The 22564-nt window shown below is 47.0% G+C and overlaps 1 protein-coding gene across 2 annotated transcripts; it reads left to right on the top strand.

Annotated features, from left to right (window-relative positions):
* Positions 1-4821: 4821 nt before the first annotated feature.
* PTX4 (pentraxin 4) lies at positions 4822-16709 on the top strand. Of its 2 annotated transcripts, XR_014541502.1 has the most exons (4): positions 4842-5478; positions 12893-13706; positions 15191-16367; positions 16442-16703. XR_014541502.1 is itself a non-coding variant. In XM_083585741.1 (3 exons), the coding sequence occupies exons 1-3, from the start codon at positions 5323-5325 to the stop codon at positions 15829-15831; spliced, it is 1611 nt and encodes a 536-aa protein (XP_083441867.1). In that variant the 5' UTR covers positions 4822-5322; the 3' UTR covers positions 15832-16709. The 2 variants fall into 2 exon arrangements, 1 of the variants encoding a protein (XP_083441867.1); XM_083585741.1 differs by having other exon boundaries at positions 4822-5478; positions 15191-16709.
* The last annotated feature ends 5855 nt before the right edge of the window (positions 16710-22564 follow it).

The raw sequence follows: 22564 nt of genomic DNA, 5'->3' as shown, positions 1-22564 counted from the left end.
TGGTCGAAATCCCGGAACCGACGGCGGGAACTTCCGGTTCACCTCGGCGGCCATCTTTGACCGACGCGGCTTACTAAAAGTCCTCACCTGCGTTTTGAGCATAGATAGGAGGAAGTCCTAGAGCGGCACGTTCCTTTGTCCGGGAAATCAGATTTCCGGTCCCCCACCCCGCGCGCCATGTTTGAAGTGGGCGAATGCTCCCCAAAGGGAGGGCGCCCTACCTTCCGCGTAGCTTGCGATTGGACAGCAGCTGGGTGGACGTGTCTCTTACGCCATAGGCATCCGCTGTTGCTCATTTTCTCGGGGGGCGGGGGAGCGTAATGGTTTACGACAGCCCTGCAGTGTAGTCTGGTATTACTTATTTATCCCATTTGTATCTTCTGCTTCTTTCAAGCGTAATAATAAAATTTAAGGTCTTATATATATAATAAATGTTCATGAATGTACCAACCAAGCACGCACATAGATCAGCACAGGAAGACCGACCTGAAACCATTTTGACTCCCAAGCTGACCAAATGTTTCCTCTGCAAGGAGGGAGGGCAGGAATTGGGTAATCACCATTTCATCAGACTACCAGGAAAGGCAATCAGATAAGGCATTATCAGAAAACCTGGCAGACAGGAAAAACAACAGCATTCAAATTTCTGTTGTAGACCACCTTTTCTGTGATGTAGATATGATGTTTATGGGGGTGGTCTTGGGTTACACCCCTTCTGTGATGTATGTATGATGTATGGTGAGGTGGTCTTGAGCTCCAGGGCAGGGAATTTAAAATGTCTATATAAGGACAGGCACGCCTTGGTTCTGGATCCTCCTCCTTCTCCTGCGTGTGAGGGGAGCACCCTGTTGCAACAGATCAATAAAGATCAGGCTTACTAGCTGCTTTGCTTCTCAATATTCTCTGGTTGGCCTCTGTTATTTTCTCCTACCAACAGGACTCTATACGGGCTCTTGGATACCCCATAAGGGGAAAAGGGCAGATTTTGTTTACAACACAAGAAACCCAGGGGAAGTTACCTCTCACCTTTCCGTCTCATCCCCACAACAATCCTTTGAGGTGGTTTAGGTTGAAAGATTGACCTTGCCGGGGACATTGAGGCTGAGGGGAGATTCGAACCCAGGTCTCCCTGGTCCTAGTTTGGTGCTTTAACTACTACCACCATACTGGCAAGGCATATTACCACTATATTGATGGGGCCTCAAGCTCAGAGCAGCTTCTGACAACCTTGCAGTGTAGTCCAGTGTTACTTTCCTCACATTGCAAGGAAATAAAGGGATGAGGCTAAGACTGTGGACTACAACAACCCTGCAGTGCAGCCCACTACTACCCACATTATCATCCCTGGTATGCAGGTGGTGAGCAGAGGGTGAGAGAGATAGGATTATGACAGCCCTGCAGTGCAGTCTTATTGATCTCCAGGTCACCAACTTGTACAGGGGTTAGAACAACCCCAGTGATCCATAGGCATCGCGCATGGGCTGAGGCTCACAAACCAGTGTCTTGCCTCTGGCTCCAGCAAAATTAAATCCAATTAAATGGTCATCTCCTCAAACTCCATACCGAAGTTGATGCAGCTGAATGCTTTTGCTGTCCCCTTTTTTCATGCAGACACCTTGTGCTTTTACCTCTATAGAAGTGTGAAGAGGACAGCGCAAATTAAACACAAGAGGAAACTAGGAGGCATTGTGTTATTCCTGGAATCCCTAACCTTTTCAGACCTGGTGGCACATTTGGAAATCTAAAAATCTGCTGCAGGTACCACAAGATGCCCATTTTACAGAAGAAAAACCAGTGATGTGCAAACACAGGAAAAACACACCAAAACAAAGTTTCCTGCATTGCAGGGGGTTGGACTAGATGACCCTCATGGTCCCTTCCAACTCTATGATTCTATGAAAACAAATATGACACAGCAAAAAAACAAGGGATTCCCACCTGGCAGGTTTTGATGTTGCCAGCTTTCAGGTAACGTTTGCAGACATCTTTGTAATGTAGAGTTGGTCTGCCAACAGGCCTGGTTCCTGAAGACACAGAAAGTGAATGAATGCTTGAGTCTTTTTCATATTTGGCTTGCCACTGCTCATTATTTGCTGATTGAGGTTGTGTCGCGGTGACCTTGCAGTGCCTAAATAAATATCCTGTTCCACAGACCATTGCTGTGTGGATTCTATTGGCCATCCCGGCTTAACCCACAGGGTATTATTGGGTATATATTTCTGTAGCACCAGCAGTCGTGAAGTGAAGAGGTCCAGGCAAGTTGACAATGTCTATGGCCTCAGAGCACATTTTGTTCTCTTTGTAGCCCCTGGATAAACACAAGGTATTGAGCCAAGTTTCAGATAGCAAAGGATTGCAACATTCTGAACCGTGCAAAAATGCCAACTCTGCCCAATTTTGCTACCTGTGGACCAGGTCAGTGGCGTAGCGTGGGTTGTCAGCACCCGGGGCAAGGCAAGTAATTTGTGCCCCCTAACCCGTGGATTTGCGCCCCCTAACCCTAACCCCCAGATGTTGCGCCCGGTGCAGCCGGGCCCCCCTGCACCCCCCACGCTACGCCACTGGACCAGGTGAGCAGGTTGCTGAAAGATGGCCCTCATTCCTTGTGCTCAAAGCCATGCATTCCCATTTTCCATCCAAGGGCCATGTTCCCGAGTGGGCAGACTTCTGGGGGCCACATTCCACTGGTGCGGGGAGGCAACAGAGGTGAAATATTATCTTTGTACAGGAGGCTACACCATCAGTATTTATTAAATTTGTATACCGCCCTTCAGCCTGTTAACAGAAAAATCCGAGGGCTCCCTTGGACAAAAACAAAGACACCAACCAGGATAACTTGGAGCAAAACAGCAGCCTGTAGACTTGGCGTTTATTGAACTGTTGCAACAAGGTGCTCCCCTCACTTGCAGGAGAGAGGAAAGACACAGAAAAAATGGTGTGCAAGGTCTTACAAAGACTTTTGAAATTCCCGTCCTATAGATCAAGACCACCCCCAGAAACATCATACATACATCACAGAAAGGAGGGGTTGAGGGAGGAGTTGTGGTGGCAATCTGAGTGTCCTGTCACCTGGCTGGTTCCCCCTTTCCCCCTCCCCATGAGTACTTTCCAGGTGACAGAGGGGAGTTTGCAGTTTCCTGCCCCCAGAGGGAAGAGCTGATTATTGTCCTTTGTTCCAGTCTGTGCTGAATCCACTCCCACCCATATGGAAGTTCTTTGTGATCTTGATTGTCTTCTGTCTAGGACCATCAGGGTTGGCATAGCAACTGGGCAGGGCTCCTGTGGATGTGCTGGTATGGTGAAGGGATTATGGCTGCCCTGTATCAAACCTTCCCCATTTTGTAGTCCTTCCTTCATGGAGTAAAATAAAAGTGGAACAGTGCAAATCCGATGTATGGTTGATTTTCTATGAATTTATAACAGAAGCGTAGTGTATGTAGTGTGTGAGTGTGAGTGTGTGTGAAGTTTGTACAAACTGAATGATTGGGGGGGGGGCGTTTCCTGCTACAAGCCGTAGACTGAACACACAAAAATAGGAGGTTTCTTCACCTCCACTTTTTCATCCAGTTCAAGGACACATTCCAGCTAGGCCAAAAAAGGCAAGCTGGAGGAAGCTGTGGGGCGGGGCCTGTGTAGGGGGTGGGGCCTATAGAGAGTCCCAAAGCCTGTATGGGGAGGCCTGATGAGCCACATTTAGCCCCCAGACCTGAGGTCCCCCTCCCCTGGATTAGACGGTGGCATTTGCCTCTTTGGAAAGGCAAGCGTCTCTTCCAGATGACCTGTTTAATGAGTATTTAGCCTGATTTGTTTGTGGGGAGATTAGATGATGCTGCATCAAGCAGCTGTCATCCCACACTTTCCGGCAAATTGTCCTGTCAACTTTCTTGAGTGGGGAAAATCCACTTTGGGGGGGTGAGAGGAGTTAGTTTTGCAAGAGCTCCGAATCAGCCTTATTGGCACACTCTGAATTTACTGAATACAATGGTACCTTGGTTGTCAAATGTACGACTCCCGGAACTGTTTGAAAACCAAGTCTGGCTTCCAATTGGCTGCAAGAGCTTCCTGCACTCAAGCGGAAGGCATGTTGGATGTTCAGCTTCCAAAAAAGTTCTCAAACCGGAACACTTACTTCCGGGTTTGCAGCGTTCGGGAGCCGATTTGTTCAGGAGCCAAGCCTTTCGGGAACCAAGGTACCACTGTAAATGCATACCTTCCAAGTGCCCAGGAACAAACAGGACGTCCCATTTCCCCCTGCACAAGATCTCGGTGGCCATTTTGGGCGCTGTGCTCTCACACGGTGCAATCGCTCTGAAAAAACTCCCGGGGGGGGAGTTGCGATATCACACAGCCCCCCCCAGCGTACGTTTCTGGGTGCTGTGTGAGATCTTTCTCCGAGAAAAGGGGAGAGCAAGGCGCAGGTCACATGACTCACCCAGGAGCCCATCCCGGAAGACACATTTCCTTGTTTTACTTCAGAAAAGTTGGTAATATATATACAGTGGACGCTTGGGTTGCTAATGTGATCCGTGCGGGAAGCACGTTCTCAACCCGCAGCATCCACAACCCGCAGTGGCGTGTCTGCGCATGCATGGGTTGCGATTTCGCACTTCTGTGCATGCACAAAGCGCGATTTAGTGCTTCTGCACATGCACGACCGCCGAAACCCGGAAGTAACCCATTCCAGTACTTCCAGGTTTCGGCGGTCTGTAACCCAAAAAAACGCAACCTGAAGCGTCTGTAAGACTGTGTGTGTGTGTGTGTGTGTGTGTGTGAGAGAGAGAGAGAGAGAGAGAATATAAAGACTGAGGGCACGAGGAGAAAGGGATGACAAAGGACGAGATGGTTGGACAGTGTTCTCAATTCTACTAACATGAGTTTGACCAAACTGCGGGCGGCAGTGGAAGACAGGAGTGCCTGGCATGCTCTGGTCCATGGGGTCACGAAGAGTCAGACACAACTAAACAACATATGAATGAAATAAGCAGCCAACTTAGTAACCAGGCTTCTCCTGATTTCCAGGTCCTGGAAGGAACTCCAAAAACCAAGCCAGGTTCTCCCTCCCCCAGGCAATGTCTCCACACGGCTGCCAAGCTCTGAAACTAAACTTGGCTTCTTGGGAATGCCAGAGAAGTCTGTGGAACTCATCTATTCTGAGAACAAACTAGGGTCTCTTTTTAGCTTGGTGGGAGGACCTTGGGCTTCTAGAAGGAAAGGAAGGGATCGCAGCAGCCGTTTTCTGAATAGTGTAGCGTTAAGAGAGAGGCTCTTCTACAGACGCTGAACCCTGTCTTCTGTGTTCGCACCCAGAGCATCACCCCAAAGATGTGTGCGGCTCTTGGGATGCTGGGAACATGGAAAATGTTGTCCGTCTTCATGATCCTTGCCGCTGTCTGTCTTCAGGGCACCTTGGTACAGCAGCCTGGGACAGCGGAGCGAAGGAAGCTATTCTTCGAAAGGTTTAGACGATTGGAAGAACAGGTGAGCCTGGCATGGATTGTCATTATCCTAAATTCACCAAATAATGTTCTTGATAGTGGGTCCTGCCATCTGACCAATGTAGATCTGTATCTATTATTGTGGACTCTGCAATTTGCTGACAGTCTAACCTGGGTTAGAAGCTTATTCGCAAACTAAAATCCAAATCTGATCATTCAAATTCCACAAATATTTAATTTGTTCCAGACTTCAAATTAAACCGCGAGAGTTTGTCCCTTATTTATGTACAAGGTTTTGTTACCCATGTTCCCATCTCGTCATAACATTTATTCTAGCTCAGTCAAACTAAAATGGTTGAATTGCACAACGTTTTGAAAAACCAGCTTCTTAATTATTGGTATTCATGCCTTTTGGACATGTAGATTGTGTATCAGGTATTTTTCCATACAAAGTTCCATACAAAGACAACAATATAATGTACAGTTACAAAAACAATAAAACAATTACAATTTTAAAAAACAACAACAAACTGTAGTGAAATCATTTCAGCCAGAACAGTAAGTTCTGTGTGGGTTGCACAGAATAAAAACAAGTCTTTGTTCTTCATTAAAGGCTGGAAATTAATTTTTCCCCATTTGATACCTTTGATTTGAACTTAGCATTATTCCTGGCACTAGTAGATATTGCTCTAATAAAATATCCAGGTTATCTTTGAGGTGCTCTTTTGTTCTGCCTTGATATTCCCAGCATGTCTTCTTGTTGGACTCAGCCTTTATACCTGTTAATTTATCAAGAGAGCCGATTGTACACAAGACTTTGTAGTTAGATTTCTAGCTAATATTTGTTTGGGTTTCTCCAGTGCCCTTCAGCAGGCAACACCAGGCAGTTTGTATTTAAAAGAAGATCTAAAACAATAACCACCTAAGAAAATAACAGTGCAGGATTTACGCAAAGCATAGTGGCACAAGGCGTCGCTTCTGAGATACGTGTGCACTATATCAGCTTATTATATGAACTCTGCCATTGACACCCACCTATGTCTAGCTGCCATTTTGTTGCATTTGCAAAATGATGTACTGTATTAAACAAACGACAAAACCTGTTATGTTCAACTGACCTACTGGAGTTAACGGAACAACTGCACTATTATGCAGCTGCCCAAGCTGATAAAAAAAGAAGTAGTCTTTGAGGCAGAATTCAGTTCAGCTTGCATTAATTAAATGTGACCTTACCTAATTCACTGAAATCACACAGCCATACTTGGAAATTCTTCAGATTTTGCATTGCGCTTCTCCAGCCAATTAATGTGTCCAAAAATGCATATGCTACTGTATAATGTCTAATAAAGACATGTGTTAGTGAAAATTAAATGCATTAACAATACATTATTGCTTTGCAAAGATGTGCATATTGGACAAAGCTGTAGGCAAAAATGTGTCTATTAGGAATAAAATCCCGATGAATTTTCATTAGGACTTGCAATCTTTGTTATATGTGAAGAGCTTTACTTAAAACTGGGAAGATGAGAAACCAGAACTGGCAGATTCACTCATCACTGCTCAGAATGATCCTTGCAAGCGACTAGAGAATCACACCAAATACATTTAATGCACATTTAATGCACATGACCTCCCTTTCAACAATCCCGGGAGCTATAGTATCCCTCTCACAGAGCTATAATCCCCAGCACTATTAACAAACTACAGTTCCCAGGATCCTGGGGGTGAGGAGCTATGTGCTTTAAAAGTGTGTTGGATATGCTTTAAAAGCGTGGTGTGGATCTGCCTCAAATGAGAAAAGGATATGTTTAGCCTGGAAAAGAGGAGACTGAGAGGAGATATGACAGCCATCTTCAAATATCTCAGGGGCTGCCACGTGGGAGATGGAGCAAGCTTGTTTTCTCCTGCCCTGGCAGGTAGGACTTGAACCAGTGGCTTCAAGTTACAAGAAAGGAGATACCGACTCAATATCAGGAATGAACTCCCTCAGGAAGTGGTGGACTCTCCTTCCTTGGAGGTTTTTAAGCAGAGGTTGGGCGGCCATCTGTCAGGGATGCTTTAGTTGAGATTCCTGCATTGCAGGGGGTTGGACTAGATGACCCTTGGGGTCCCTTCCAACTCTACAACTCTATGATTCTAGGATGAAGACTGGGAGAACCCCCTTGGGAGTCTTCTCCCACATGGGGCCAGGGTCCTAAATACAGTGGATGCTCGGGTTGCAAACGCGATCCAAGCAGGAGGCACGTTCGCAACCCGCAGCATTTGCAACCCACAGCAGCGCGGGTTGCGATTCAGCGCTTCTGTGCATGCGCAAAGTGCGATTTAGTGCTTCTGCACATGCGCAACCGCCGAAACCCAGAAGTAACCCGTCCCGGTATTTCCAGGTTTCGGTGCATCCATAACCCGAAAAAACACAACCTGAAGTGTCTGTAACCCGAGGTATGACTGTACAGTGATACCTTGGTTTCCGAAGAACTTAGTTGTCAAACAAATTGGCTCCCGAACGCTGCAAACGCAGAAGTAAGTGTTTTGGTTTGCGAACGTTTTTCGGAAGCTGAACATCCAACGTAGCTTCCAATTGAGTGCAGGAAGCTACTGCAGCCAATCGGAAGCCGTGCCTTGGCTTTCGAACGGTTTCAGGAGCCAAATGGATTTCCAGAATGGATTAAGTTTGAGAACTAAGGTGCCACCGTATCACAAAACCAATGGATCCATTTGAACCGAGATGAAATGAAAACCGTTATGGTTCACGGGGGAAAGAGAGCTTGCTGAATAGCACCAGTACAGTCATACCTCAGGTTACAGACACTTCAGCTTGCGTTTTTTCGGGTTGTGGACCGCCGAAACCCGGAAGTACCGGAATGGGTTACTTCTGGGTTTCGGCGGTTGCGCATACGCAGAAACACTAAATCATGCTTTGCGCATGCACAGAAGCGCCGAATGGCAACCCACAGGCACGCAGACGCGGGTTGCGAACGCTGTGGGTTGTGAACGTGCATCCTGCATGGATCACGTTCGCAACCCGAGCGCCCACTGTACTAGTAAAGACAAGGCCAGGAGTCCAAATGGGGAGAGGCAGTGGATGTTATGGTGTGAGTTGTCTGCCCAGCAACTGGCTATAACAGGCGCTGATAAATAAAGCAATTGATTCTTGAGTGGCACCCTTTCCAGGACTAGCAGGGACAGCTCAAGGAAGAGTCCCAATTTAGAGAAATGAAAGGGAGCGTTGTTGGGTGGGAGGTGGGAGGTGCTCTTCTATCTTCAGATGGGGCAAACACCCATCCTTGCAGGCCCTCTGGCGCTGCTGAGATAATAGCGATAACTCGCTGCTGTGGCCGAAGCAGGAGACATCTGTTTGCAATCCTCTGTGATGCTCAAGAGAATGCACCCGCCAAAAATAGTGGAATCAGCAGCTGGCGGCAAAGAAGTCTGGGTGCCGCTCCAGTCGCCGTGATTCATTAGGCTTGGGGTCATGTTTCCCTTTAAAAGTCAGTGGGAGTAGCTGCTGTTGTGATATCTATTCAGCCCTTGGCAGCCCTGCTAGGATTAGCCCATAACCTCTTGCCAGCAACCACAAGCGTGTGTTAGATTGTGCTTTATTATTATTCATAATAAACTGAGGCAGCGTACTCGCCATCCATTGAAGCACACAGTTTCCCATAAGGAATCTGGGGGAACCTTAGTTTGTCAGCGGTGCTGGGAATTGTAGCTTTGTGAGGGAGTAAACTGCAGTTCCCAGCATTTTCTGGGGGGAAGCTAAACGCTTAAGTGGATGGCCTAGAGTAGCTGGGGCAACTCAGTCAGATGGGTGGGTTACAAATTATTATTATTATTATTATCATCATCATCATCATCATCATCAACAACAACATCATCATCATTATTATCAGTACTTTTTTTCTTAAGAAATGTTTATGGGTCCTCTCATTTGACTCAAGAAAACCACCATTTTATAGTTCAAATTGGGGGAAATAAATAAAGTAAATGGACAAAAGTACAAAGATTCACAAAATGTTTAGGAGTATGCATACCCCTGCATACCCCCAGGAAAAAAAGCACTGATGGTGATTATGGCAGCCTGTCTGCATTTCACAGGGAAGCCTTTTAATGTGCAATGTTTTATTATGTTTTTATATGTGTCCAGAGTGGCTGGGGCAACCCAGTCAGATAGGTGGGGTACAAATAATAGAATTATATTTCTATTGTTACTGTTTTTACTAGAATGGGAGCAAATGAACAACCCCCTTCCTTTTCCCCACAGCAATATTTCATGGATAAGGTGAAATTCTTGGGGGCAGGCAGGGGAGAATTGCAGTGGCCAGCCACATCCCCATTGTTAAGTTGTGGGCGAACATAGCAGACGACACAGCGATTTCTCCAGAGCAGCTCTTTACTTGTAAGCTGGACAGAACTGAACAGCAAACAGCTCAGCCAGCCTGCTTTTATAGGCAGCCGCCGGCTGTCAACATTGTAGCAACAACAACCCAGGGTTTCCCGCCTAAAATAACTGATGTGGACCTGAGTGAAAACTATCTACAGTATCCCCCTGCTGGCCCAGGGTGAGAACTTCAGTACATAACACCCCTCCCCACCAAGATAAGGCGTTAGTTACAATCGTAATGGTTTCCTTATATACAGCACTACACTTAATGGTTCAATTAGGCACAAAAGCATATTGGTTACATTTCCCATACTTAGACCAACAGTGATACGTGTCCAACAACACAGTCCTTTAAATAAGTTGGGCGCTTGGAAACTCTGCCAGACCGCCGGGGACTGGTAGCCAAGTCCGGAGGGCCACACAATTCTTGCTGAGGCTGTGGTGCGACCCTAGGATAAGACCTCACAGCGGCTGCCACTGCCGCTGCTGCCACTGCCGCCTGGAACAAACGCTGTCTCATCCTTCTTCCTGAGCTTGGTGGCGGCAGTACTGGCAGGGGAAATCGGGACATCCTGGGATCAAATCAGAAGCCAGGAAGGCTTTCGAAATTCCCGGACTGTCCCTGGAAAATCCAGGACATTTGGAAGGTGTGCGGCCACCATCTTGCTTTCCCCAGAAAGCTCTGTTCTGAGGTGTTGTTTTGAATTTGAGCCCCACGTCAGGCAAAATATTCCTGCATTGCAAGGTTCTTGGACTAGATGACTCTCGTGGTCTCTTCCGATTCTGTGATTTTAAGTTCATCTCACTGGAGACCATTAGCCCGAGTTATTGACCTAACCCAAAGGTGTCACAAGCTTGTGACAATTAGTCTCCATAACCATTTACCTATTGATTTCCAGAGGGTTGGGGGACCTTTGGCCCTCCAGATGTTGCTGGACTACAACTCCCATCGTCCCTGACCATTGGTCATGCTGGCCAGAGGCTGATGGCGAGTCAGAGCTCAGCCGCACCTCCAGGGCAACAGGATTCCAATCCCTGGCCTATCAGGAACTGCTATTAGCAGCCTCACAACATTTGAGGAACAGATGCTTCCCCAAGGGAGCTTGTCAGCTAGGAAATAATGACGTGAAGCGTTGTGGATCAGAAATAGCAAAATAAGCCCATTAATAAGTCACTCGTGAATGGTTTCCAGTTAACACTATAAATAACGGCAGCCCTTACTGTAGAGATATAAATAGAGTAGAGTGAATTCATGGGCTCCAAGTAGTCCAGTGGAAAAATGTAACCCTGCCTCCAGATCCGAAGATCTCGCTCAACCCATTTCACAAGCACACATCAGATTGCCATGTTCCTGGGAGTGACCTCGGTAAGTCTGCTCCGCCCAGCTCCATCCCTTTTCATGACATTTTGGAGCTACTTCTATGTTCGGCGCCATGCACATGTGTGCGATTGTGCATCATTCGGACGCGCCTAAACCGGGAGCAGCCTGTACAGTGGTAGCTCGGGTTAAGTACTTAATTCGTTCCGGAGGTCCGTTCTTAACCTGAAACTGTTCTTAACCTGAAGCACTACTTTAGCTAATGGGGCCTCCTGCTGCCGCCGCGCCACTGGAACATGATTTCTGTTCTCATCCTGAAGCAAAGTTCTTAATCTGAAGCACTATTTCTGGGTTAGCGGAGTCTGTAACCTGAAGCGGATGTAACCTGAGGTACCACTGTACTTGGCTGGACAACTGCACTGCAAAATGGGGAGAATTTTGAAGGAGGGCTGCATCTTGGCTTGCAGCTTGCTTCCGAAATTGCAAATTAGAATCATAGAATCATAGAGTTGGAAGAGACCACAAGGGCCATCGAGTCCAACCCCCTGCCAAGCAGGAAACACCATCAGAGCACTCCTGACACATGGTTGTCAAGCCTCTGCTTAAAGACCTCCAAAGAAGGAGACTCCACCACACTCCTTGGCAGCAAATTTCACTGCCGAACAGCTCTTACTGTCAGGAAGTTCTTCCTAATGTTTAGGTGGAATCTTCTTTCTTGTAGTTTGGAACCATTGCTCCGTGTCCGCTTCTCTGGAGCAGCAGAAAACAACCTTTCTCCCTCCTCTATGTGACATCCTTTTATATATTTGAACATGGTTATCCATGTACCCCTTAACCTCCTCTTCTCCAGGCTAAACATGCCCAGCTCCCTTAGCCGTTCCTCATAAGGCATCATTTCCAGGCCTTTGACCATTTTGGTTGCCCTCCTCTGGACACGTTCCAGTTTGTCAGTGTCCTTCTTGAACTGTGGTGCCCTGAACTGGACACAGTACTCCAGGTGAGGTCTGACCAGAGCAGAATACAGTGGCACTATTACTTCCCTTGATCTAGATGCTATACTCCTATTGATGCAGCCCAGAATTGCATTGGCTTTTTTAGCTGCTGCGTCACACTGTTGGCTCATGTAAAGTTTGTGGTCAACCAAGACTCCTATATCCTTTTCACATGTACTGCTCTCAAGCCAGGTGTCACCCATCTTGTATTTGTGCCTCTCATTTTTTTTTGCAAATGCAAGCTGAATCCAATTTCTCCCCTGTTCCTATCTGGAGATAGTGGGGGGGGGGGCAGATAGAAAGTACTTAAGCGCCACCTTTCATTCTCTGCCCCTTCCCTCAACCCTTTGCTGATGCAAGTCTGGATCTGCAGTGTGCCTCACATTCCTCAACCTCTCTAGGAGCCCTCCAGAAACCTAACTGGGTGAAATATACTCGGAGTCGAGAGTGGATTTCATGTTCTTTATTCAGCTCATAGTGGTGAGGAGGAATGGAAGTTCCCCCAGAATGTCTGCTTTATGTACGTTATTTACACAATGGGCCCCACGTGATTGGCTAATTCCGGGATTCTCCTGTAGGCCAGTCAGGTTGCAGATTCACTTCTACCTGGAGCTGGATTGGGTGGCTCCTGTGGACCAATCAGACTGCTGCATTCTGGGTCCTATTGTTCTAGGACCAATCAGACTGCTGCATTTTGGATCCTATTCAACTCAGTACATAACACTGGGTTTTTCTCCATTCCCCCCTCACCCTAACTGTTTTCCAGTTCCGGCGGTTCCAGGAGGTCACCCTGACGCGCCTTCAGGAGATTGCTGGGAATTACAACGTCTCCTACAACATCGATGCCAAGTTTGAGCAGCTGCTGAGCAAGCACCAGGGCCTGGAGTCCGCTGCCAACGAGAGCCACGCAGCCACGCAGGAGGAGCTGAGCCACTTGAAAGCTCTGGTGAAGAAGCTGCAGAACAAGGGCAAGAAGCAAGACTCAAAGCTGGGGGCCCTGGAGGAAGCCTTGTGCGAGAGGGAGCACGAGAAGGCGGCAGAAATGCAGCAGGAGCGAGCGCTCCTGGCCAACTTAACCCAAGAAGTCGAGAGCCATCGAGAGGACACCCAGGCCGTGCACACTGGCCACAGGATCCTCCAGAAAGCCCTGGAGAGTCTTCAGGATGCCCTCAAAAGCCAGGGGAGCAAGCTAGATGAGTTGGAGCAGCAGCTGAAGAACCCTGCGCACAATGAGGTCCTTCTGCCGAACCCCCTAACTGCGGCTCAGCTGCTGAACCGGGTCCCCCAAGAGCAGGAACCAGAGGCAGCCGGCGGGCAGAACCCTACCGTGAAAAAGCTCCATGGGAAGCATCGCCAGAGGAAGAAACTGCTCCAGGAGAGCACACGGCTTGCAGCCCAGTCTCAGGGCAGAGGGCTGCAGAGCGGACCCCCTCCAGGTCAGGAAGCTCCCCAGCGGCAGGAGGCAGAAGCAGAACAGCCTCATCCGGCGGAGCCACAAGCGCTCAGGCAACAGCAAGCAGTCATAGACAAGGCCCCTGAAGAGCAGTTGCAGTCAGAGGCGCCTCGGAAACCAGGGACAAGTACGTGGAGCTGAGCTGAACCAGGTTTATCCTGCCGGAATGGCCTAGCTAAGCTACCCAGAGGTGGTAATAGCAGCAGTGCTGTATAGTCGATAGCCATTGGTAGCTTGAAGGAGACTTGGGAGATGGCTCAGTCAGTAGAGCGTGAGATTCTTAACCTCAGTCTCGTGGGTTTGAGCCCCACGTTGGGCAAAAGATTCCTGCGTTATAGGGGGTTGGATTAGATGACCCTCGTGGTCTCTTCTAACTCGACAGTTTTATTATTCCCCGACCACCTTTGGGCTTTGGAACCTCTCTCCTGGAGTATCTTCCCAGAGAAGGAACAGTCCACACCATACATTTAAAGCATTAATTCAGACATATCCAGGCATCTGCCCACTTCATACCGTTATTAAAGCTATAGCTAATGGCTTTAAAAAAAGGTAAAGGACCCCTGACAGTTAAGTCCAGTTGCGAACGACTCTGGGGTTGTGGCACTCATCTCGCTTTACTGGCCGAGGGAGCCGATGTTTGTCCGCAGACAGTTTTTCTGGGTCATGTGGCCAGCATGACTAAGCCGCTTCTGGCGAAACCAGAGCAGCGCACGGAAACGCTGTTTACCTTCCCACCGGAGTGGTACCTATTTATCTACTTGCACTTTGACGTGCTTTCAAACTGCTAGGTTGGCAGGAGCAGGGACCGAGCAACGGGAGCTCACCCCGTTATGGGGATTCGAACTGCCTACCTTCCGATCGGCAAGCCCTAAGCTCAGTGTTTTAGACCAATGATCCATAGATAATATAAATAATACTGGCAACAAAGGGCATCCATGACATGTGCCTCTAGAGAGAGTAATTTTTTCTTATAAGCATCCATTGGCCGAGTTATTAGCTGAGAGAGTATGCAGAATCTATACTTATCCTTTGTCTAACTATTGGACTACATCCCCATAGTTCCAATATTGCTTTAAAAATGGCCATTTAATGTGGTCAAATGCTTTTTCAGTGCCCATAAAAAGGAAATGCTCCCATTCTTTTAATTTTTAAACCATGTAAATAACTTTTATGAGTTTACTTACGCTCTGAGCCATTCTTCTGCGTTTTGCAAAGCCTAATTTTTCAACATACAGTGGTACCTCAGGTTACATACGCTTCAGGTTACACACTCCGCTAACCCAGAAATAGTGCTTCAGGTTAAGAACTTTGCTTCAGGATGAGAACAGAAATCGTGCTCCGGCGGCGCGGTAGCAGCAGGAGGCCCCATTAGCTAAAGTGGTGCTTCAGGTTAAGAACAGTTTCAGGTTAACTACGGACCTCTGGAACAAATTAAGTACTTAACCCGAGGTACCACTGTATTGATAAAATTTCACAAATAATTGAAATGTTGGTCCTTATCTTTATATCTCAGATGAGCAGTGCTATTGGTCTTAGGCAGGGGCAGTTCCCAGATTTGACACATGTTAAACTTGTAGGCTTGATTGCCTCTTTCTCTCTCTTTCCCCACAGTCTGCAACGTGGATTCCATGCTGTTTTTCCCTAACGCTTCCACAGAGAACTTTGCCATGTTCACGCCAGGTTTTCAGGCTGGCCTGCTTGAACTGAGCCTCTGCAGCTGGGTAAGCACCAATGCCAACTACCTGGGCACCATCCTGTCCTATGCCACTGAGGATAATGACAATAAGCTGGTACTCCACGGCCGCGATGCTGCACCCCGGAACTCCATCCACTTTGTCATTGGCGACCCTGCTTTTCGGGAGCTGCCGGTGGGACGGATCCTGGATGGCAAGTGGCACCACATCTGTGTCATCTGGTCCTCCATCCAGGGGCGATACTGGTTTTATGTGGACAGGAGGTTGGCTTCCATGGGCTCCAAGTTCCAGAAGGGCTATGAGATTCCCCCCAAAGGGTCTCTTGTATTGGGTCAGGAGCAAGACACAATGGGTGGGGGGTTCGAACCCACGGAGTCTTTTGTGGGCTACCTGGCCGGCCTTGCCATATGGGATCGCGCGCTCTCACCCGGAGAGGTCTCGGGCATCGCCATCGGGAGAGGCCTGCCCCGCGGCACAATCTTCACCCTGGCGAACATCTCTGCCCTTCACGGAGTGCTGCAGAAGGTGAACTGCACTTGCCTCGAACACTGCCTGTAATTCTCCCCATTTCATACCCACACAGGGCAACCTGCAACCCAGATGGCTAGGATAAGCTTGGGAGCAGGGTGGGGTTGGGGCGCCGCTTCTTCTGAAGTATAATGTGGCAAAGATATTGTTGAAGGATGCTGTGGCCACCTCGGAGGCAGATAGCTCCCGCCTCCGCCACCAGCAGGTTCAGAAGCCAGCAAGAAACAGATAAATGAGCTCTCAGCAAACAGCACAATGGATGGGAGCTCAACTCAGCACTGTCCATTCAGAACGCAGTTTACACCACAAAGTGTGGGCGATCGTTCCCTTCCCTGCCATTTAGTTCTCCGGTACCTGCCCTCCTTCTGCCCTTGCAATTTCCTCCCTCCATCCCCTTTGATAGTCTCTGGTTACTTCCAGCTGACCTGGTTCGAAAGCAAACACCTGGTGCATTTAGTCTGACAAAGCATTGTCCGTCCGGATAGCAAACTCAATCTGGCAGCATGTTAGACAACGTCAGCTAGTTTTTCAGCATCCTTTCTAACTGTTTTATCACCTTGCATCAAGTACTCAATATTCCACAGTTTCCCAGTGCATTTGACTGTCCTTGCTACTAAAAAGTCTGATTTATTTTTTAAAGTGGGTTTGTAAAAGCACCAGATCCACTTTAATTGCTGGTATGGGATTGAATCCCACCAGAAAATAGCAGCAGTCTGGATTCTGGAAGCGCCTCCAGCCCTCTGGGCCTCACCTCTGAAGACAGACTTGCCATTTCTCTCCCTCAGTCTCCTGCCGCTTCAGGCCCATTCTGGATTGATTGTAAAAAATGGGCAAGCGAGTTTCGAGAACCAAACTGACGTGTTGAAAGTAAAAGCTGGGTAGATCCTGTCCGGTTTTTGGCTATGTACAGTGGACGCTCGGGTTGTGAACGTGATCCATGCGGGATGCAAGTTCGCAACCTGCAGCGTTCGCAACCCACAGTGGCGCGTCTGTGCACACACGGATTCTTAGCAGTCATATTAACCCCCAAATATTTTACTTTCTTAACTAATGTTAAACCTGTCTCCTTCTGAAACCTCTCTCAATTGGTGTAAATTTTTTCTCAAGCACTTTAGTTTTTGACTTGTTCAGCTTAAATCCTGCCACATGACCAAATTCTTGAATCAATTCTAATACTCTTTTCGTACTAGATTCTGGCTCCTGTAACGTCAAAACTAGGTCATCTGCAAAAGCTTTCAATTTGTATTGTTTGGCTCCGACCTGAATACCTTTAATCAGACGGTCCCTTCTAATCATATTCAGCAAAACCTCCAGAACGTGATGTTGGAACTTTTTTCCCCCTATGTAAAAAATACATTTGGCAGTCATGCCACTCTGCAGTTTCATAGGGGTGGAGCGCGGGACATGGCCTTCCAGGGCCAAATTCTGCTCAGAAACTTCTAACCAATGACTCAGAAAGGCTGAATATTTGACTCAAAGTACATGTGGTGTGAAGAAATATCAACAACCTCAGATATGCAGATGACACAACCTTGATGGCAGAAAGTGAGGAGGAATTAAAGAACCTTTTAATGAAGGTGAAAGAGGAGAGCGCAAAATATGATCTGAAGCTCAACATCAAAAAAGCTAAGATTGTGGCCACTGGTCCCATCACCTCCTGGCAAATAGAAGGGGAAGAAATGGAGGCAGTGAGAGATTTTACTTTCTTGGGCTCCATGATCACTGCAGATGGTGACAGCAGTCACAAAATTAAGACACCTGCTTCCTGGGAGAAAAGCAATGACAAACCTAGACAGCATCTTAAAAAGCAGAGACATCACCTTGCCAACAAAGGTCCTTATAGTAAAAGCTATGGTTTTCCCAGTAGTGATGTATGGAAGTGAGAGCTGGACCATAAAGAAGGCTGATTGCCGAAGAATTGATGCTTTTGAATTCTGGTGCTGGAGGAGACTCTTGAGAGTCCCATGGACTGCAAGAAGATCAAACCTCTCCATTCTGAAGGAAATCAGCCCTGAGTGCTCACTGGAAGGACAGATCCTGAAGCTGAGGCTCCAATACTTTGGCCACCTTATGAGAAGAGAAGACTCCCTGGAAAAGACCCTGATGCTGGGAAAGATGGAGGGCACAAGGAGAAGGGGACGACAGAGGATGAGATGGTTGGATAGTGTTCGCAAAGCTACCAGCATGAGTTTGACTAAACTGCGGGAGGCAGTGGAAGACAGGAGTGCCAGGCGTGCTCTGGTCCATGGGGTCACGAAGAGTCGGACATGTCTAAATGACTAAACAACAACAACACATGGTGTGCAGTGCATGGATTTTCCTTCCTGATACAGTTAGGGTTTTAAAAAGTAATATTGTTAAATGAAAAGCAGCTGTGAAAAAAGCAGGCCAAGTTGGAAACAGAGAACTTGTGCAGCAAGTGGCTGCTTAACCCACCTCTCAACTCCAAATTCCCCCCTCTCCCCTTTTGCTGCAGGGGAAAATATACAGGATCCGTCTCTCTCCCCCCTTATGAGCAGAAAAGCAGCTGGGGTGAGGCAGGTTTGAGCAGGGAGGAGATAGTAAGTAAATAAAAGGGTTAAGCCAGCCCTCCAGACACCGAGTCTCCTCTCCCTATTTCAGCCTCCCATTGACTGCTTTTCATTTTAAAAAAATAGTGGAAGGAATCGAGGAACTGCCCATCACATGTAATTTGACTCTTCCTTCCAGCGTTCATCCCCATTCCTTCTTTTAAAAATAGATAACATTCTTGCTTATTGCTCCAAACACATCTGTACTGGAGAGGACGACTAAACAGAAGCATCCGCTGCAAATTTAATGTAAAGTCCTGCCGTGTCTACTGGAAAGTTAGGACTTCATAACTGGCAAAGATAATCCTGAAAGAAATATAGCAATAAGCTCCTTCCAGCTGGACAATTATGATCTTCTCCCAGGTTTCCCACCCATTTTGTACTTCTCCTGTCCGGTTCCAGCCCCGCTGCTCTCTGCTTCCACAGCCCCAAGCCATGTTTAATTTTGCTGTATTGTATAAAGTGAAATACATATTGGAGAGACCCACTATATTCTCCTCTCATTATTGTTGCTCTGGCTTCTATCTATCTGTTTTTATCTAGCTGCGTTTGGAATACCGTGTACCGTTCTTGTCTCCTCACCTCAAGAAGGATGCTGTAGAATTCGAAAAGGTTCAGAGTAGGAATGGAGAGACTTCCATATGGAGAAAAATTGCAGAGTCTGGGACTTTTTAGCTTAGAGAAAAGGTGTTGAAGAGGGGACATGACAGAGGTGTAAATAATAATAATAATAATAATAATAATAATAATAATGATAATAATAGATTTTTATTTATACCCCACCCTCCCCAGCCAGAGGTGGGCTCAGGGCAGCTAGCACCAATAAAATCACAGTAAAAACATAATAGGGGGGGGGAAGAAAAGGAGGAAAAAACCAATTTAAAATACAGGTTAAAATGCAATTTAAAATGCAGCCTCATTTTAAAAGTAGCCGATAAATCAAGACCATAAGGGGAGTGAAATATACTCAAGAGTCGCAAAGTGATTTCATGCTCTTTATTCAGCTCATAGTGGTGAGGAGGAATGAATGAATGTCCCCTCAAAGTATCTGCTTTATATACATTATTTACACAATGGGCTGCACATGATTGGCTAATTCCGGAATTCTACTGTAAGCCAATCAGGTTGTGGATTCACTTCTATCTGGAGCATGATTGGGTGGTTCCTGCCAACCAATCATACTGCTGCATTGTTCTAGGACCAATCAGACTGCTGCATTCTGAATCCTATTGTTCTAGGACCAATCAGACTGCTGCCTTTTGGATCCTATTGTTCTAGGACCAATCAGACTGCTGCAGTTTGGATCCTATTGTTCTAGGACCAATCAGACTGCTGCAGTTTGGATCCTATTGTTCTAGGACCAATCAGACTGCTGCAGTTTGGATCCTATTCAACTCAGTACATAACAGGGAGGGAAACATAAGGGCTAGACTGAGTCCAAACCAAAGGCCATCTCTCATAATACTCAAGGGGTGTCCAATGAAGCCAAATGTTGCAAGATTCGGGACAGATAAAAGGAAGGACATCTTTGCAGAGTGTGGGACTCTTAATCTCAGGGTCGTGGCTTTGAGCCCCACAATGGGGAGAAAGATTGCTATGTTGCAGGGGGTTGGTCTAGATGATCCCATGGGGTCCCTTCCAACTCTACAATTCTGTTTTTATGGCTCTCACTCCTGCAGGAGGCAAAGAGGGCCACCAACCTAGATGGCTTTCAAAAGGAATTAGGTAAATTCATGGAAAATAAGGCCTCCACAGTGAGACAATAGGTTTCCCATCCATTTTCTAAGTAAATATGAATTAACAGCTGCCAAGACAGATCCATCCACTTGGGTCAGGAGTGGGGAACCTGCTACTCTCCAGATGTTGCTGGACTACAACTCCCATCAACCCCAACCAATGGCCGTGTTGGCTAAGGCTGATGGGAGCTGGAGTATGACTAGATCAAGAGAGGCAGAGGTTCCTTCCTTAGCCTTGTTTTCAAAGCCGCTTCTCGGTGCCAGGTCTGTAGAAAGCAAGTGATTGGAAGGAGGAAAAAATGGAAGCGAGAGGCAGGAAGGTCAGGTTGGTGTCTTGGTGACTCAGGATCATTCATCCTGCTGGTTCATGTCCAGTCACTGGACTTTCCACCCTTACCAGGTTTTTCCCAGACAGATGGGCCGGTTCAAAGGAGTTGCTGGGGAGCAGGGAGGCCTCTCGCTTCTGAACAGGAACAAGGTGGTTGGTGGGGGGGAATTGATTCAGTTCACATTCAAATCTACATAATTCATACTTTCCAAAGCAGTACGGGAACTCAAACACAAAGTAAAGTACAGAAAACACATAAGACAAGGATAAAGCATGCCTAAATTAGCGAAAATAACATGCAAAAGTGTGCTGTATTATGGCAAACGGCTTTGGAAAGATATGCGATTAGTGAAAAGTGTGTTTGTTGGGAGAAATCTACGCACGAGGACTTTGAAAAATAGTAATTGCAAATGTGGAGAACTAAATTTGAGATGGGGAGGGGGATAAGAAATGGAGAGAAACCCATAGATTGACCCATCCTTCTGCAGCAGCAGGACAGGAGAACGGCTGGCAGATATTGCGTGCAACAGTGAAGACTCTCAGATTGCGGGTGCATGCATCCTACACATTAAAGCACATTCAAAGCACATTATTTACCTCAAAGAATTCTGGGCACTGTACTTTGTGGAGGGCTAAACTACAGTACCCAGAATTCATTGAGGGAGGTGGGAATGTGCTTCAAAAACTATGAGTGTCTTTTCAGCACTGCCTAATTCATTTATGATTTGTAAAATAAAATGCTCTGGGGCTTACCCCTGGCTGGCTGGAGCGGGAGACACCCAGAATCTCACAAAACCCTCCAAAGTATATCAAAGTTTCAGATGCTCCAAGCAGAGATTATTTTGGGTGCTCCTATGAGACAGATTTTGGCAACCTAGTGCCCTCCAGATGTCTGGGGGCATCCGGTTGGTGAAGGTTGTCAAGGTATCAGCCACAACTAATTACATCTATAATGGGATTGGACATAATTCAGGAATAAATCATGCAAAGTTGTTGCCTGGCTGGTTTTCTGCATTGAAATTGTCTATTTCATACCCTCCAACATTTCTCCAGTGAAAATAGGGATGTCCCATTCCATAATGATAATTTTACTATTTATATACCACATCTCTTCCTAGGTTGCCCCAGCCACTCTGGGCAGCTTCCAACATATATAGGTAAAGGGACCCCTGACCATTAGGTCCAGTCGTGACCGACTCTGGGGTTGCGGAGCTCATCTCGCTTTATTGGCCGAGGGAGCCGGTGTACAGCTTCCAGGTCATGTGGCCAGCATGACTAAGCTGCTTCTGGCAAACCAGAGCAGTGCACAGAAACACCGTTTACCTTCCCGCCAGAGCGGTACCTATTTATCTACTTGCACTTTGACGTGCTTTTGAACTGCTAGGTTGGCAGGAGCAGGGACTGAGCAACGGGAGCTCACCCCGTCGCGGGGATTCGAACCGCGACCTTCTGATCGGCAAGTCCTAGGCTCTGTGGTTTAACCCACAGCGCCACCCGCACCCCTCCAACATATATAAAAACATAATAAAACATAAAAAAAAACCTTCCCTATACAAGATTGCCTTCAGACAGCTTGGGGGGGTTGGATAACTTGATACCCTCCAACATTTCTCCAATGAAAATAGGGACATCCTAAGGAAAAGTGGGACATTCCGGGAAGACTGCTATAAATCAGGGATGTCCCTGGAAAATAGGGACACTTGGTGGGTCCGCTATTTACTTATTAGCTTTGTATGCCTCCTTTCCTCCGAAGATCCGAGGGCAGTTCACAGCATTAAAAAAAATGAAACAAACTGCCATAATTTTTTTGTTGGGAGGCAATGTCTCTCACAGGGTGCTTTTATTTATTTTCGTACCGAAAACAGAGAGAAAAGACGCAGGGGCTCAGGAACTGCTGCAACGATTCCCTGGGAATGCGCTCTGCACATGCTCAGGATAAAATCAAAAAAATAAACATGATCAAAGACTGGTCAGATTAAAAATTTAAAACGTTATAAAAATGATAAGCACTAAAAGTGAAAGTAAACACAAAGGCTATACTAATACTGCCCCGGAATGAAAGCACACAAAAAGTGCAGGGGTTGGGGGAATCCGAGGACTACAACTCCCATGATGCCGCGGGAAGGGGA

The sequence above is a fragment of the Podarcis filfolensis genome (genome assembly GCF_964270895.1).
Source record: "Podarcis filfolensis genome assembly, chromosome: 14".
NCBI lineage: Eukaryota > Metazoa > Chordata > Lepidosauria > Squamata > Lacertidae > Podarcis > Podarcis filfolensis.
The sequence above is the reverse complement of the archived record's forward strand: the minus strand, read 5'-3'. Positions and strand labels throughout refer to the sequence as shown.